Here is a 15,670-nt window from a genome sequence, read left to right on the forward strand (position 1 = left end):
CCAGCCCTCTAGTTGGACCGTGACTGTAATTGCTGGATCCAGAATTGCTTGATGGATCCCTGGTTTCATTTTGTCCCCCAGTTTCACCATGGCCCAATCATGTGAGGTGGATTGCTGCTGGAGTATTCCCAGTTTCCTGCAATCATTTCCAGAATTCTTGGAAATTGTCAAGAGCAGGAGTTTGAGAAATGCGACTTTCAAGGCGCCTCAGGCTTTAATGACCCTGTATGTGTGGGCTTTATCTGGTTTGATCTCCATTTGTTCAGACTGTGCAACCCATCAGGCCTCCAAGCAGGGTCACCTGATTGCTTGACTTAGCCTTAGTGGGCGGTTATTCATTTCTCTGAGGTTTATGCTAATCCTTCCCTAATGTTACATCAAGAAGTGGGGAGAGCCTCCATTGAAATTCTACCTGCCAGAGTCTATTGGTCCAAGAGTCAGCTTCTCACTCTGTCTCTATTACACAAACCATACATGGTTTAATCTTCCTCCTCCTAATTCACATAATTTCTCCTCAATGCATTTACTTCCATTTCAGATAATTTTGCGTTGATGGTTCTCTGGAATTGTGTAATGGTATTTCATCGTGAAGCAATTTCTCCTGAACTTATGAAAAGAGAAGGCTGAAGGATGACCTGCTAGAGATCTTTAATATTATGAAATGTTTTGGTAGAGTGGATTCAGAGAGACCGTTTCTCTCAGGACGATTCTAACTAATGGTCATTGATATGAGAGAGCTATCAAAAAATCCAAAAGGGAACTCAGGAGGCACTGTGTCACCCAATGGGTGATGAGAATATGGAGTCCAAGATTAGAGTGGTGCTGGAAAAGCACAGTAGGTCAGGCAGCATCTGAGGAGCAGGACAGTCAATGTTTTGGGCAAAAGCTTTTCATCAGAATTTGCCGAAAACGTTGATTTTCCTGCTCCTCGGATGATGCCTGACCTGCTGTGCTTTTCCAGCTCCACTCTAATCTTGACTATAATCTCCAGCATCTGCAGTACTCACCTTCTCCTAGGTGAGAATATGGAGCCCACTACCACAGGGGATAGTTGAAGTGAATATTATAGGTGCATTTAGGGGGAATATGCATTTGGGGGAGAAAGAGGAAGTTAATTACAATGTTATGTTTAGGAAAGGAAAAAGGGAGGTGGGTCAAATGAAACATTAAGCCAGTATGGCCTAGCTGGACTGAAGGGTCTGTGTTTTTTGTGCCAGAAGGTCTCGCCTGTTTTATCTTTCTCTCTTTCTCACCCTCTCTCCTTATCTCTCTCTCATGGCTGTTCTTATAAAGCAAGGTTATTTTCAGTGTTATCTGTGACAGGGTTCTGCAGCATGGGTGGGAACAACAAAATGAACATAGACTTGGCCATGTGCATGTGTAAAGAGGCTCCCCATAGGTCTCGCGTGTTTTATTTTGGATTTGTAACTTCATAGCACTCCCTGATTATTCAATCTGGTGCCTCAGTTCAACATTGTACATAGTCTGCAGAACAAAAACAAGCCATTCAGTCCACGTAACCTATACTCATGTTTACCCTTCCACACGAGCCCCGCCCTACTTCACCTAAGCCCCTCCCACTTGACCTAACTCCCCCAGCTTTCACTTCTGTTCCCTTCTCCCTCATGCACTAAGTCCTCTATTAAGTGCATTAGATAAGACGATTGCTGTCTAGTAATTACATTATTCTAGCCTTTTCACAGGCAAAGCATGTACACAGCTCAGCCTCTGCAGTGCAGCCATGACTGTAATTTCTTTCTGTAATTTCAAAATTCTATTTGGAACATATTGTGAAAGGAAGGAAAATCAGCCAGATGGCTGGGCTGTGGTTGATTACGAGACAGTAATGCAGTCCCTGGCTTCAGTTAATTTCCACAAACTGTTTCATTTAGTGGTTGATGGTGTAATTAGAAGGCTAGGACTAAATTCTTCTTTATTTGCTCATATGTACCGATTATTCAGACAGTCTCTCGTTCTTTCGCACTCTCTTTCTCTCTCTCTACTTATCTTGCTCTCCCCCTTTCTTTCTCTCACACGCTCTCTCTATTTACCTCTCTCTGTCTCTCTCTCACATTGTCATGGTTGTTCTTGTAAAGCAAGGTTATTTTCAGTGTAATCTGTGACAGGTGGAAACACCAAAATGAACACAGACTTGACCATGTGCATGTGCAGAGGCCTCTCCATGGGTCTCTCTAGTGTCACAGCACAGCCCAGGTGTTAGTCACTAAGAGGACTGTGAGGGTATCTTGTATGGCCAGGCCATTTGATAATATTTCTGTGAAGCATTTTGCAGTTTTAAAGGCACATGGAAATACAAGTTGTTGTCTTTATTATTACCACATTTACTTTTTAGATATTCAGAGACGTTATCTCATACCTCTGGAGCAGGTGGGACATGTACCCAGGCTCAAGGGTAGAGACACTGCCACTGCACTGCAACAAGCACATACATTTACTATGCAAGTCGAAATAGTCTCATTATTTAGGATGACCTCAATAATTTTCACGACTTATTGCTGCCAATCTACTCCCCCACGATGTGGTGTGGGTCAGAGGAAAGAACATAAACAGGCGCCATGCCTAAAACTGCCACCTGCCTAAACATGATCCCAACGACAACATGAAATGAAAACTGAACCCAACCCAAAAGCTGAGAGCCCACAAATATCATCCCTACCCAAACATAAATCACTTGCAGACATGAGCCCCTTACACAACAGTGAGCTGCATCCAAACACAAAGATCACCCACAGCACCAAAACATGACCATGACTGCAAAACACCAAAACCTGAAACACACCAAAACATCGACACTAGCCAATACGAATGTCCCTAAGGAAGAGTACTACCCAAAAAGAATATCCACAGAAGATTAATCGTACCTGAAGATAAGCTACACCAATGATAAACCGTACCTGATAAAGGATTGTACCAAAGATGAGCTCTGTCAAACATGAACTCCACAAACTGTTATCCTTGTCCAAACACAGACTTAACAAAGATAAACATTATCAAAGATAAACTTTAACAAAACTTGAATGGCACCAACAGCTTCAGCAGAGTAACAGTGGCATGTTTTGTATTTGTTTTGAGCTTAAGATGAAGCACACTTTGCAAAAAGATTACTTCCATTCAATTATTAGCTGCAAAAGCTTTATTTACTTACTCTATATACTCGTGTAAAAGTCAAATTTTTAGACTACTTTTAAGGTTAAATTTATTGGGTCAATTATTACATGGATCCTGCTTTGGAGGGCTGGAATTCATGCTACAGTCCAAAATACCCTATCATTAGCAGAAGCCCAACTGATCTCTAAGTGAATAAAGAGAAAAAAACAAAATGAATTACCGAAATTACTGGATACAGACAATAAAAATGAAAATAATTAGTAAGCTTTTATTTATACATACAAAAAGTGAAGTGGAAATATAACAGGACTTTAAAATCACAATTACATGATATATCTTAAACATGTCAAATTCAAAAGTTCATTAAAATCCTGCAAAATCACATTGTTCAACAACTTCAGCACCGAATAAAGCTTCTTAATCACCAGGATGAATGATGTCACCGTATGGATGCCCTTCATGCTCGCTGTCTGTCATTAGCGGTAGCACATCATCCACTTCTTTTTCTTCATCTATGTCACCCCACAGATAATCATCCGCTGTTCCGTCCAATGCATTTGAAATTCCACATTTGCTTAAATGATTTGAAAACAGTGTCAGCTTTTATTTCCTTCCATGAATCAATGATCCATTCACAGATCAGTGGCAGTGATGGAGCCCATATATTGCCTCCTTTTGTGTATGTTTTTTCTCCATTTATTCCACTTCATTCTCATTATGTCCTTAAATGGCTTATTGATATCAACATCTATTGGTTGCAAAACACTTGTAAGTCTGCCAGGAGTCACAGCTATGTCAGTGTTATGTGATGGGATGTGAGCAACAACATTCTTCGCTCAATGTGATCTAAACTGGTCCCAGATGAGCAAACTCTTTTCATTATGTGGTCCATTAGGTTATAAATTCCAAAGTTCCTTTATCCATTTTCTACATTTACCTCCATCCAGCCTTGTGGGTGCACATAGACAACAATTCTCCTTGGAGTTATCTCCATGGGCAAAGTTTTTCTCTAAAAAAACAGGCGTTGGTTTTAACTTGAGTAAACCTCCTTTTCTCACGGCCAGTGGTTCTCACCAAGACTGTTTTCTCTCCTTTTTGGTTCACAGTTTGATTCACCAGCATGTCGAGAGTAATGGGCGTTTCATCCATGTTTCTGATGCATGATAACTTGTAGCCTTCCTTCTGCTGATTTCTGATTACAAACTGGTGAAACTGTAATATCTTCCAGGCAGTTTTTGTGCAATTTTGGTTCTCTGCCAAAGTGCTAAGTCATGCCTTCGCATGAACCTTGCACACTATCCAGCAGTTGCCTTAAAATCTGAAATTCCATCCTTCTTTGATTAGTTTCGTGGATGGATTCAGGTGGCTTCACAACTAACACATTTTCCATTTTCAAGTACCCACTCAGTAACTTTTTTTCTCCGGCTGTGGCCATTTGTTGGGTTTACCTCAGTTGGCACACTTTCATTTTAACATTGTCTGAAGTTGGTTCGTTATCTTTCTCCAGTCTCTCACAACTTTCTCTGAAACACAAAATTCTCTTGTTGCTACACAGTATTTTGTCTTATCTGCAACTTCAATAATTTTCAGCTTAAATGCTGCTGTACATTTTTTTGTTTTTTTCTGGAGGACATTTTTATACAAAATGATGAAGAAATTTCAAAACCTGAACTAGGTATATGACAGTATTCCACATTGTTGGTTGTCACCTGGCTCTGACCTGAAGCATCTTAAACTTTTATGATGAACTGGTGTGAATTGTACATCAAATCACATAATAGCACGTTAAAAAAACTCATTTCCTCATTATAAAATTTACGTACTGGATAATACCTTGACCCACAAATGGAGATTTGTTATCTGTGAAGAAATGGGTCGACTTTCTAGATGGGTATATGAATGGGAAGGGTTTGGAGGGATATGGGCTGGGTGCTGGCAGGTGGGACGAGATTGGGTTGGAATGGGCGACCTGTACCGAAGGGTCTGTTTCTGTGCTGTACATATCTGATGTTTACACAAGATTTATGGAAAATTCCACATTTTTTTAGCCAAAAATAGGTTGTTGACTTTTACATGAGGTCGACTATTACTCGAGTATATACGGTATTAAATTTTTAATTGCATTGAAATTAAACTAATCTAAATCATTTGAAATGTGCCAACAGTTTTGTGGTCCTGATCTCTGCTTTCCAATGGCCCCAGTTTTCAGCTTTTGTTGCTGATATGCTTTCTGAACAGACTCATTGTAATCACCGTAATCACACTCACATCTCTATCTGTCCCTACCCTCCCAGAAACAATGCTGCAAGCCGTACTTTTGTTTTTGATTTTTGTGATTAGCTGAAATGTATTGTATCAGGAGACATTGTTTTCCCCAAAGAAGGAAGTATTTCAGCTGGGATTTCCATTCTGCTGGCTGTCCGGTGATCCAAACTGAAAATCACATCTTTGCCTGGTTGTTAGATTGATGTAAGACACGATGGCCTGTGAGATTGAGTGGTCCCATAACAACCCCAGAGGAAAGTAGAGAGAATGGAGAAGAACTAGAGACAGTTATTATCACATCATCACTTAAAGGCTCCCTCCCCACACCCCCGCCAAGAGAGAACTCATCAGAGCTCCAAACTCAAACGTCACTTGAAAGGAGACAGTAAAAGGAGTTGACTTGCTTTTTTTTCATTTAACAAAATGCTTGGGGAATAACTGATCCCTGGTACATTCTCTTATTTTCCTAATGTACTCTGTACAGCTGTAATGTAGTGTAAACCTTTTTCTTGATTTTCTCTTTCTTTTGTATCTACGATTTCGACCTAAGCACTTTGTACCCAAGATGTTGCCATGTGTTGGCAATATTGTACACTTTTCACTGTACTCCTGTTCTTTTGTAACTTGAATATGTATGACGATAAACCTCATTTTAATTCTCCATGGCAAGGCGTTTTGACCGTGATGTGAAAGTGCCAGTGTTGGACTGGGGTGGACAAATTCCAAAGTCACATCACACCAGGTTATAGACCAACAGGTTTATGTGAAATCACAAGCTTTTGGGAATGCTCCGAAATTTGACTAACTGGTATCCTCCTCCTCATGTGTTTTAATTGTTCCCTATGAAATTTGGCATTCCTGCATCAGTCCTGATGAGTACAAGGCAAAAAGGTCTCTATGTCCGAGTGACTGGTTGAAAGAATAGTTTTTTTTTCTCTGTGAGTCATATTTTCTCATAAAAGTCAGGACATAAGTATTCTATAGGAAAAGACAGAGTAGATAGAGATAAACTATTTCCACTGGTTGGAGATTCTGAAAGTGGGGTGGCATAGCTTAAAAGTAAGGACTAGAGACAGATGTTAGGAAGCGCTTCTGCATACAAGGGTGGTGGATGTTTGGAACTGTGTTCCACAAACAGCATTGGATGCTGGATCCGTTGTTAATCTTAAATATTTGTTTAATCTCAGATTTGTTAAGCAAAACTGTTAAGAGAAATGGGCTAAAAACAGATTTATGGAGTAAGAGCACAGACAACCATTAAATGGTGGGATAGACCCAATGGGCTGAATGGCCTACTTCAGTTCCTATATTCCTATATTATAACAGAAACGACATTTGGCCCATCTGGTCTATGCTATTAATGCTGTACACAAACCTTATTCTCAGCTTCCTTCATCTTACCTTATCCTTCTATTCTTTTATGTTTATCTCAATTCCCCTAACATAAACAATGTGGTGGCACAATGGCTCAGTAGTTAGCACTGTTGCCTCACAGTACCAAGGTCCCAAGTTCAATTCCAGCCTCGGGCAACCGTCTGTGTGGAGTTTGCACATTCTCCCTGTGTCTGTGTGGGTTTCCTCTGGGTGCTCTGGTTTCCTCCCACAGTCCAAAGATGTGCATGTCAGGTGAATTGGCCATGCTAAATTGCCCATAGTGTCAGGTACATTAGTCAGAGGGAAATGGGACTGGGTGGGTTACTCTTCGGCGGGTCGGTGTGGACTTGTTGGGCCAAAGGGAATCTAATCTAATACAATTACTCCACATGGTAACAAGGTCCACATTCTAACCGCTCCTATCAAAGGGTTAAGGTGGCTCAGTGGTTAGCACTGCTGCCTCACAGGGCCAGGGACCTGAGTTCAATTCCATCCTTGGGTGACTGTGTGGAGTTTGCACTTTCTCCCTGTGTCTGTGTGGGTCCCCTCTGGGTGCTCTGGTTTCCTCCCATGGTCCAAGATGTGCAGATTAGGTGGATTAGCTGTGCTACCTTGCACTGTAGTGTGCAGACTAGGTGGGTTACCTATGATGTTTATGAGGTCAGAGTGGGATGCTCTTCGGAAGGTCAGTGCAGACTTGATGGGCTGAAAGTCAAAATTAGAGTGGTGCTGGAAATGCACAGCAGGTCAGGGAGCATCCGAGGAGCAGGAAAATCGACGTTTCGGGCAGGATCCCTTCAGCATCTTCCCGTTGTAAAATTGTAGTTAGCAGGAAATTGCACCATCTCCTGGCTGATTGTGGAACTATTACTCCATCAGGATTGCAAGGGAGTGTTAGAAATAAGTTTACACTGTGTTTGAAATTAATTTAAAAGCAGAAGCTGATGGAAATACATAGTTTTTCCTTCAATATCTGCTAAGAGAAAGAGCATTTCAGCTCTGTACTAATTACTTCTCATCACAGATGCTGACAGTCCTGTTATGTGTATCCATCATCTTCTATTTTCATGACAGGTTGGATTTTTTTGATACGAGTCTTTAGAGCGGATTTGTTATTTCAGAGTGTTTGAGTGCTACCTCACACTGAGCTGTAGTCTTTTTTTCTCAAAGAAACACTTCAGATTCAAAGATAAGCTCATATTAGTGGGAAGATTTTATTTCTATTATTGAGCTGCATCGCTACTGTGATGTGACTGCACTAAAAATACATAGCTGAAGGGAAAAGAATAATTTTTTCTCAGGCTGGAACTTTCTCTTAACATGTGATGTTTCGGATTTTTGAACTTTTATTTCGTCTTTCTTTACTGTAGCTGAAACTTGTTTGTGATCTTGATTAGAAAGATCAGCAGGGTTTTTCCACACTGGGACATTTTTCTGCTGTCTGAGCACCATGTGTATGTCAAGATTAGAGTGATGCTGGAAAAGCACAGCTGCTCAGGCAGCATCTGAGGAGCAGGAAAATCGACGTTTCAGGCAGGAGCCCTTCATCAGGAATCGTTCCAGCACCACTCTAATCATGACTCTAATCTCCAGCATTTGCAGTCCCCACTTTCACCACCATGTGTATGTGACAGGTTCTACTGGTTATAAATGACTGACACTGCCCCATCGTAAAGGTTAGATTATTGCATTCACACATCTCCTTTTACATTCTTGGCATGACCCAGAACACTTCATAGCCAATGCAATGCTTTTTGAATTGTAGTCGTTGTTGTAATGTAGGTAACGTTGCAGGAAATTTGCACACAGCAGGATCCCAGAAGTGTCAGTGAAATACTGATCTGGATTTCTGCTTTGAATGTTGACTGACAGGTAAGTTCTCCCTAGAACACATGGATAACTCCACAACTCGTAGAATTAGCTTCATAGAATCTTTACCAACACCTGAGGGGATCGACAGGACTTAGGAACACTAGAACATAGGAAGAAAAGAAGGCCATTCAACTCCTTGAGCCTGTTCCACCATTCAGTGAGCTCATGGCTGATTTGTGGCCTAACTCTGTATATCTGCCTTTGGCGCATATCCCTTAATACCTCTGCTTAACAATAGCTGAAGGGAAAAGAATCATTTCTCAGATTTAAAATGAACAATTGATCTGGCATCCCTTGCCATTTGTGGAAGAGAGTTCCCTACCACCCCTTGTGTGTAGAAATACTTCTGAACATCTTTCCTGAATGGTCTGGATCTAATTCTCAGACTATGTCTGCTAGTTCTAGAATCCCCAACCAGTGGAAATAGTTTACTTACCCTGTGTAGATACCCTTTGATGGTGCAGCATTTAGAACCACGCAAATGCAATTGTGAGTTACATGCCTGAGTCAAGTTTGAAATAGCAACCTCCGACAGAGGTTCCTACGAAGCACGGCTGATAAATTATTGACATCCTGTTGACGAACAAATGAAGAAAGTTTTGCCAAATACCTCTTCATCGAGACCTGGTTTGGATGACAATGCAGGCTTATTGAGCTTTTTGTTTACTCTGCCCCTACTGCATTACTGTGAGACATTATGTAAAATACTGCTATCTCTAATACCTTGGTTACTAATCCAACACCTGCCATTTCCTTCCTTTCACATCCCTGCTCTGGTAACTCCTGCACAGGCTAGGCATGCCTTTCATCAATTATAACCGCAGCATCGTGGAGAGGTAAATGACAGCGAGAGGACAATAAGATTTGAAAAATGATCAGCATGCTTCTTGTGTGGGTGTTTAACATGCCTGTTCCAACTTCTCTTTGTGCTATTTTAATACTGTGTTAAACAAGTTATAACCAGTGTTAAAATAACGCCAAATCATGCAGAATGAACACATGAAACTGTAATGTGGAAACAGTAGTGATTCATTTTATTTTGCACCTTATTCTGCTTGGTTACGGCAGCTTCAGTATTTTACTTTGTTCTTAGAACATAGAACATTACAGCGCAGTATAGGCCCTTTGGCCCTAGATGTTGTGTTAACGTGTGAAAAGAATCTGAACCTAATCTAACCTACACTATTTAATTTTTAATCCATATATACTGATAGAAAGTGTTAAGGTTTTCCTTGATCCTATCTGCCAACAACTTCTCATGTCCCCTCCTGGCTCTTCTTAGCTCTCTCGTTAGGTCTTTCCTGGCTAACTTGTAACTCTCAAGTGTCCTAACTGAACCTTCTCATCTACATACTGTGTCAGGAACTGGACACACTGGACTTGAACTATAGTATTCCCAGTCAATATTTGGAAAGCTGAAGTTCCCCAAAACAATTAGCCTGTCACTGTCACTCCAATCGAGAATCATTGTTGCTATCCTTTCCTCTAAATCTCTGAAATTATTCAGAGGCCTATAGAAAAATCCCAACAGGGTGACCTCTCTTTTCCTGTTTCTAACCTCAGCCCAGAGCTGAAAACATGTTGCTGGAAAAGTGCAGCAGGTCAGGCAGCATCCAAGGAGCAGGAGAATCGACGTTTCGGGCATGAGCCCTTCTTCAGGAAAGGCTCATGCCCGAAATGTCAATTCTCCTGCTCCTTGGATGCTGCCTGAACTGCTGCACTTTTCCAGCAACACGTTTTCAGCTCTGATCTCCAGCATCTGCAGTCCTCACTTTCTCCTAACCTCAGCCCATACTACCTCAATAGACTAGTCTTCAAACATCCTTTCTGCCACCACAATGCTGTCCTTGTTAACAATGCCACACCTCCCCCTCTTTTACCATCTTCTCTGTTCTTACCGAAACATCAAAATCCCAGAACCTGCAATAACCATTCCTGTCCCTGCTCAACCCATGTCTCGGAAATGGCCACAACATCAAAGTCCCAGGTACCAACCCATGCTGCAAGTTCCCCCATCTTATTCTGGATGCTCCTGGCGTTGAAGTAAACGCACTTCGAACCAACTTCTTGCTTGCCGGTGCCCTCTGGCGAACTTGAAATCTTATTTCTGACCTCCCTACTCTCCACCTCTTGTATAATGGAACTACAAGTTCCCCCTGCTGAATTAGTTTAAACCTCCCCCCCAAAGAGCATTAACAAATTTTCCCCCCAGGATATTGGCACCCCTCTCCTTTAGGTGGAGACCATCCTGTTTGTAGGTGTACAACCTACCCCAGAAAGAGCCCCAATTATCCAGGAATCCAAACCCTCCCTCCTGCACCATCCCTGTGGCCATGTGTTCAATCCCACTCTTTCCCTATCCCTGACCTTGCTAGTACGTGGCACTGGCAACAGACCAGAGATAACAACTCTATTTGTTCTAGCTCTAAGCTTCCAACCTAGCTCCCTGAATTTCTGCCTTAAATCCCCATCTCTCTTCCTACCTATGTCGTTGGTGCCTATGTGAATCACGACTTGGGGCTGCTCCCCCTCGCCTGCAAGGATCCCGAAAATATGATTAGATACATCGCGAACCCTGGCACCTTGCAGACAACACACCAACTGTGAGTCTCTCTCGTTCCCACAGAACCTCCTGTCTGTCCCCCTAACTATGGAGTCCCCAATGACTACTACTCTGCTCCTCTTCCCCCTTCCCTTCTGAGCAACAGGGATAGACTCTGCCAAAGACCTGTACCCTATGACTTACCCCTGGTAAGTCCACCCCCAACAATATCCACAATGTTATACTTGTTGTTGAGGGGGACAGCCACAGGGGATCCCTGCACCGTCTGCTGGTTCCCTTTCCATCCCCTGACAGTAACTTGTCTACCTTCTTCTTGTACCTGAGGTGTCACTACCTCTCTGTGACTCCTCTCAATAACCCCCTCTGCCTCCCGAATGATCTGAAGTTCATCCAGTTCCAGCTCCAGTTCCCTAACGTGATTTTCAAGGGGTTGGTTGTGCTTCCTGCAGTTGTAGTTAGCAGGGACACTCTAGTGGTGGCCCTTACCTCCCACATTCTGCAGGAGGAACATTCTCCATTCCCACTATTTTAAATTCCCAATGAAACTACTGAAAACTCCTTGCAGGCCAAGCTAATTTTACTCCCCTTTCCACTAAATGGAGGGCCCCACAATCATAGTGACAGCATCTAGTGAAATATCCTGGGAAGGTTTCCCTGCGATTTCCAACCTCACCCCTAGACTTTCTCCCAAGACACACACTCCATGTTGTGAGCCCCATTCTCGCTTCTTGGAGCCGTGAAACTCAGAAACATGGCTGCATGGCCTACCCATCTCGGGTAGAAACCATTCCTTTGACTCTGTTGTTGCTATGTAAGGTAGAGCACTTCCTCACCATGGCCCTGTCTCAATTGCCATTGAGCCCTCAGTGAAAGACAGTGGCAGGATTGAGAGGGCCTTGGAGATTCGGTGGCAAGGTGAGCTCTGATCCCTGTCCCCCACCTCAGCACAAACACTACCACTCTGCCCCATCTATTATCTTGTGGGTAACTCGAGATATCCATGCTAAAATATCATTGTGTGAGTGTTTGAGTTCATGGCCTCAATAAAGTTGCCTTGTCATGTTTGCTTTGCTTGAATTTGGCTACTTTTCTTTGGGAACTAGACTAACCTTGTACAGCGTGAAGGTGAAGTGCTCTTGATTGGCTGCTTCTGTTGGTTTATGTTGATTGTAACTGTAACCCTCTGTCCTTGTTCGGTGTGTTTTGAACTGCATTATTTTCTTTCTTCAGTGTGGTGTGGGTGCTGAGTCATGCAAACCAAAGACAAAATCCCAGTTTCGAGATCAGCCTGGTCAATTCCAGCCTGCATCATTACAAGACGGCTGTGCAGCTGGAGGAGGGCTCAAGGGAAGGGGTCGTTGGATGAGGGGGTTTGGGCAGTTACACTCCCAGCTGACATCCTGCTTTCCTGGTGGATGGTGTGAGGAGACAGAACAGGATCTGGCTTGGGTGTATGACCCCCTGTGGTGGATCAGCCTATTGGTATTCACCACCCGAGTGGCAATGCAAGAAGTGGCCATTTGGATGGGACAAGGAAGGGAGGGCCTCGTCCACCTCCTCCCTCCTTCACTCCATCTTCAACCCCTGGGATTGCTGCAATAAGCAAACAGAGTGCATGTTGGAATTGAACCTGCATTGGACTGACAGAAACAAATCTCAAATTCCCGCCATTTCCACATTCAACTGTAATTCAGGAGATGGGGTGGGGCGGTGGGAATGGGGTGGGGCGGTGGGGGGAAGGTTATTCAGGTTATGGAAATACTGAAGAATACTTTACACACCTCATGCTTGCTCTTGTTTCAGATCTCCGGAACTGGATCATCCCAACCTGAGTAAAGTGCTGCGGATTGTGGCCTTTGCTTATCCATATTTCTTTGACAACATCCCACTGTTTTACAGGGTAGGTCTGTGAGAAAGCAGCATCGATGCAACATCTTAAGATGTCAGTTCTGTAGTCAGTAGGCCTCAGTGTTTATATGCCTCCGATCTCCTGTCCAATCAATGGCCCTCCTGTGAATTGGGTCCGAAATAGAAAATAGGAACAGGAGTAGGTCATTTGGCCCTTCGAGCTTGCTCTGCTGTTCAGTCCGAACGTGGCTGATCCTCTGCCTCAAGACTATATTCCCCACGGAGGCCAGAATTCCTTCACCAAATCACCCTTTATTTACATGTGCACAGAATATGGACTTTGACCAGAGTCAGTCCCTAGAGTGAGGAGAATCCCTGTGACTCCTGTTTATATCTGTCAGCCAGGATTCCATGATGGGCCCAGGTTCACAACCCCATTTGGGGAACTCACCCTACAAGATCCACCAGGCCAACCTCGTTCCAATCACCACACACTTTCTCTCTGTACCCCTTGACGCCTGCAATATCTTAAAAATTTATCATTCTCTTTCTGGAATGTACTCGGTGACCAGACCTCCTCACGGTAGCACATACCACGCCCTCTGAATGAAGAAATGTTTCCTCATCTCTGTATCCTGAGACTGCGACCCCTGGTCCGAGACTGTCCAAGCATCCTCTCTATAACTAGTCGATCCAACCCTGTTAGAATTGTTATACATTTCAATGAGACCCCCTCTCAGTGAGGGCAAGGGTGAGGTGATCGCCTCCAACAGTCAGAGATTATATTATTGACTGGCTTTGCAGCAGAGAATTCCAAACACTCTCAACCCTTTGAAGAATTCTGGTCACCCTTCCAAAGGAAAGATGTCGTTAAATTTGAGGATGCAGGAAAGAATTCCAAGGATTTGCGAGGGCTGAAGGGTTTGAACGATAGGGAGAGGTTGAATAGGCTAGGGCTGTTCTCCTTAGACCATTGGAGGCTGAGGGGTGACCTTATCGGTTTATAAAATCTTTCTCCTAAGGTGAAACTAGAGGGCATAGGTTTAGGGTGAGCGGGGAAGGGTTAAAAAAGGACCTGAGGGGTAACACAGAGGGTGGTGCATGTATGGAATGAGCTGCCAGAGGAAGTGGTGGAGGTTGGCACAATTACAACATTTAAAAGGCATCTGGATGGCTACATGAATAGGAAGGGTTTGGAGGGATAGGGACTAAATGCTGGCAAATGGGACTAGGTCAGATTGGGATGCATGGTCAGCATGGATGAGTTAGACCGAAGGGTGTTTCCATGGTGTATGACTCTATAAGAAAACTTCTAGTTATCACATCCTTAAGTGATTGTTTCTTATCCTGATACAGTGCCCCCTGAAGGAACAGCAGAAACTCTCAGGATTTCCTTCCACCCTTATCAGAGATGGCTGCTTACCTTTCTAAACTCTAGAGAATGTAGAGTCATTGAGGTCCAATGATCAGAAATGGGCCCTTCAGGCCTTCAGTTCTATACCATTCAAACACAAGCACTGAACTAGTTTAATATTGACCCAGTTTATGTAGCCTCTCAATCGAGGACAGCTCCCTCACCCACAGGGCTGATAAGAAGGAAGATCTGAAAAAATTAAACACACACAGGGTGTAGAATTTGTTCCCACTCACCCCCCCACTCTCCTGATTTATGAGAATTTTGAGTAGGAGTCTTCAGGGACTTGCATACCGAAGATGCCTACATTTGAGGTGGGTAGCTGGCACATTTGAAATTTGCCTGTTTTCAATGTAACAATAACACATATCTACAGGAAATTGGGAGGGTGTCATAGTGACCCAAAATGGGTTCCTCCTCATGCTAATTTTACTACCAAAAATTGGACTTGTCACCAATTTCCGCTCCCTTGTAGGTTCATGCATAAATGATGCAGTGGGGTTTGAGGGTTGGTTTGCTCAGTTGGCTGGATGGTTAGTTTCTGTTGCCAATAGCTTGCGTTTCCTACACCAGTTAAGTTACGAAGTACCCTACTTCTCAATCTTACCTGAGGCATGGTGACCTTTAGGTTAAACTCACCACCAGTTGTCTCTAATGCCCTATGGGGGACTATGGTAACTTTGCCTTACTTACGGGCAGGTATAAGTACCAGCTAAAGCCAGAGAAAAACCAGCTTTTTAAATATTGGGGTCAGACTATTGTTGGGTTTTTAAAAATCTATGACTGTAAATGGCGTGTAAAGTGTATAAATCAAATACAAATGAAATGAACATACCAATGAACAAACCATCCTCGAAAGACAAAGACAAGAAAATGTTAGAGGCTTTGTTATTTTCAAAAAATAGAATTGTGTAAAGCTGTAGCAACAAGGTTTGTATTTTGATTTCTTTCATGATCATTCATGGGCATTAGCTGAGCCTGACTTTGTTAGCTGTCCCTTATTGCCCATGGGAGGGTGGTGGGCTTGAACCTCTGTACTCCGCTAGTGATCAGTAGACTTGGTTGCTGCTGGCAGGCAGTTTCCTGGATTTTTGACCCAGCGACACCGAAGGAACAACACTATATTTCCAAATCATGCTGCTGCGTGGCTTGAAGGGCAGGTTTCCGCACTGAGAAAACCCTTTCACCCTCACTGATCCAGGCCA

The 15,670-nt window shown here is 43.1% G+C and overlaps 1 protein-coding gene across 4 annotated transcripts in view; it reads left to right on the forward strand.

The window, feature by feature from the left end:
- The window catches only part of LOC132834374 (membrane progestin receptor gamma-B-like), a 92,647-nt gene that overhangs the window by 62,972 nt on the left and 14,005 nt on the right, over positions 1-15,670 (forward strand). For 3 of the 4 annotated variants that reach the window (XR_009647178.1, XR_009647179.1, XM_060853216.1), the window contains exons 6-7: positions 9,432-9,476; positions 13,007-13,103. Coding sequence is in view for 2 of the 4 variants with exons in the window: in XM_060853216.1 (XP_060709199.1) it covers positions 9,432-9,476; positions 13,007-13,103 (142 nt within the window). In the remaining 2 variants the exon portion in view is untranslated. The remainder of the gene's footprint in view (positions 1-9,431; positions 9,477-13,006; positions 13,104-15,670) is intronic. The other variant, XM_060853217.1, reaches the window with a different exon arrangement.

Source organism: Hemiscyllium ocellatum, chromosome 39 (genome assembly GCF_020745735.1).
Source record: "Hemiscyllium ocellatum isolate sHemOce1 chromosome 39, sHemOce1.pat.X.cur, whole genome shotgun sequence".
Lineage (NCBI taxonomy): Eukaryota > Metazoa > Chordata > Chondrichthyes > Orectolobiformes > Hemiscylliidae > Hemiscyllium > Hemiscyllium ocellatum.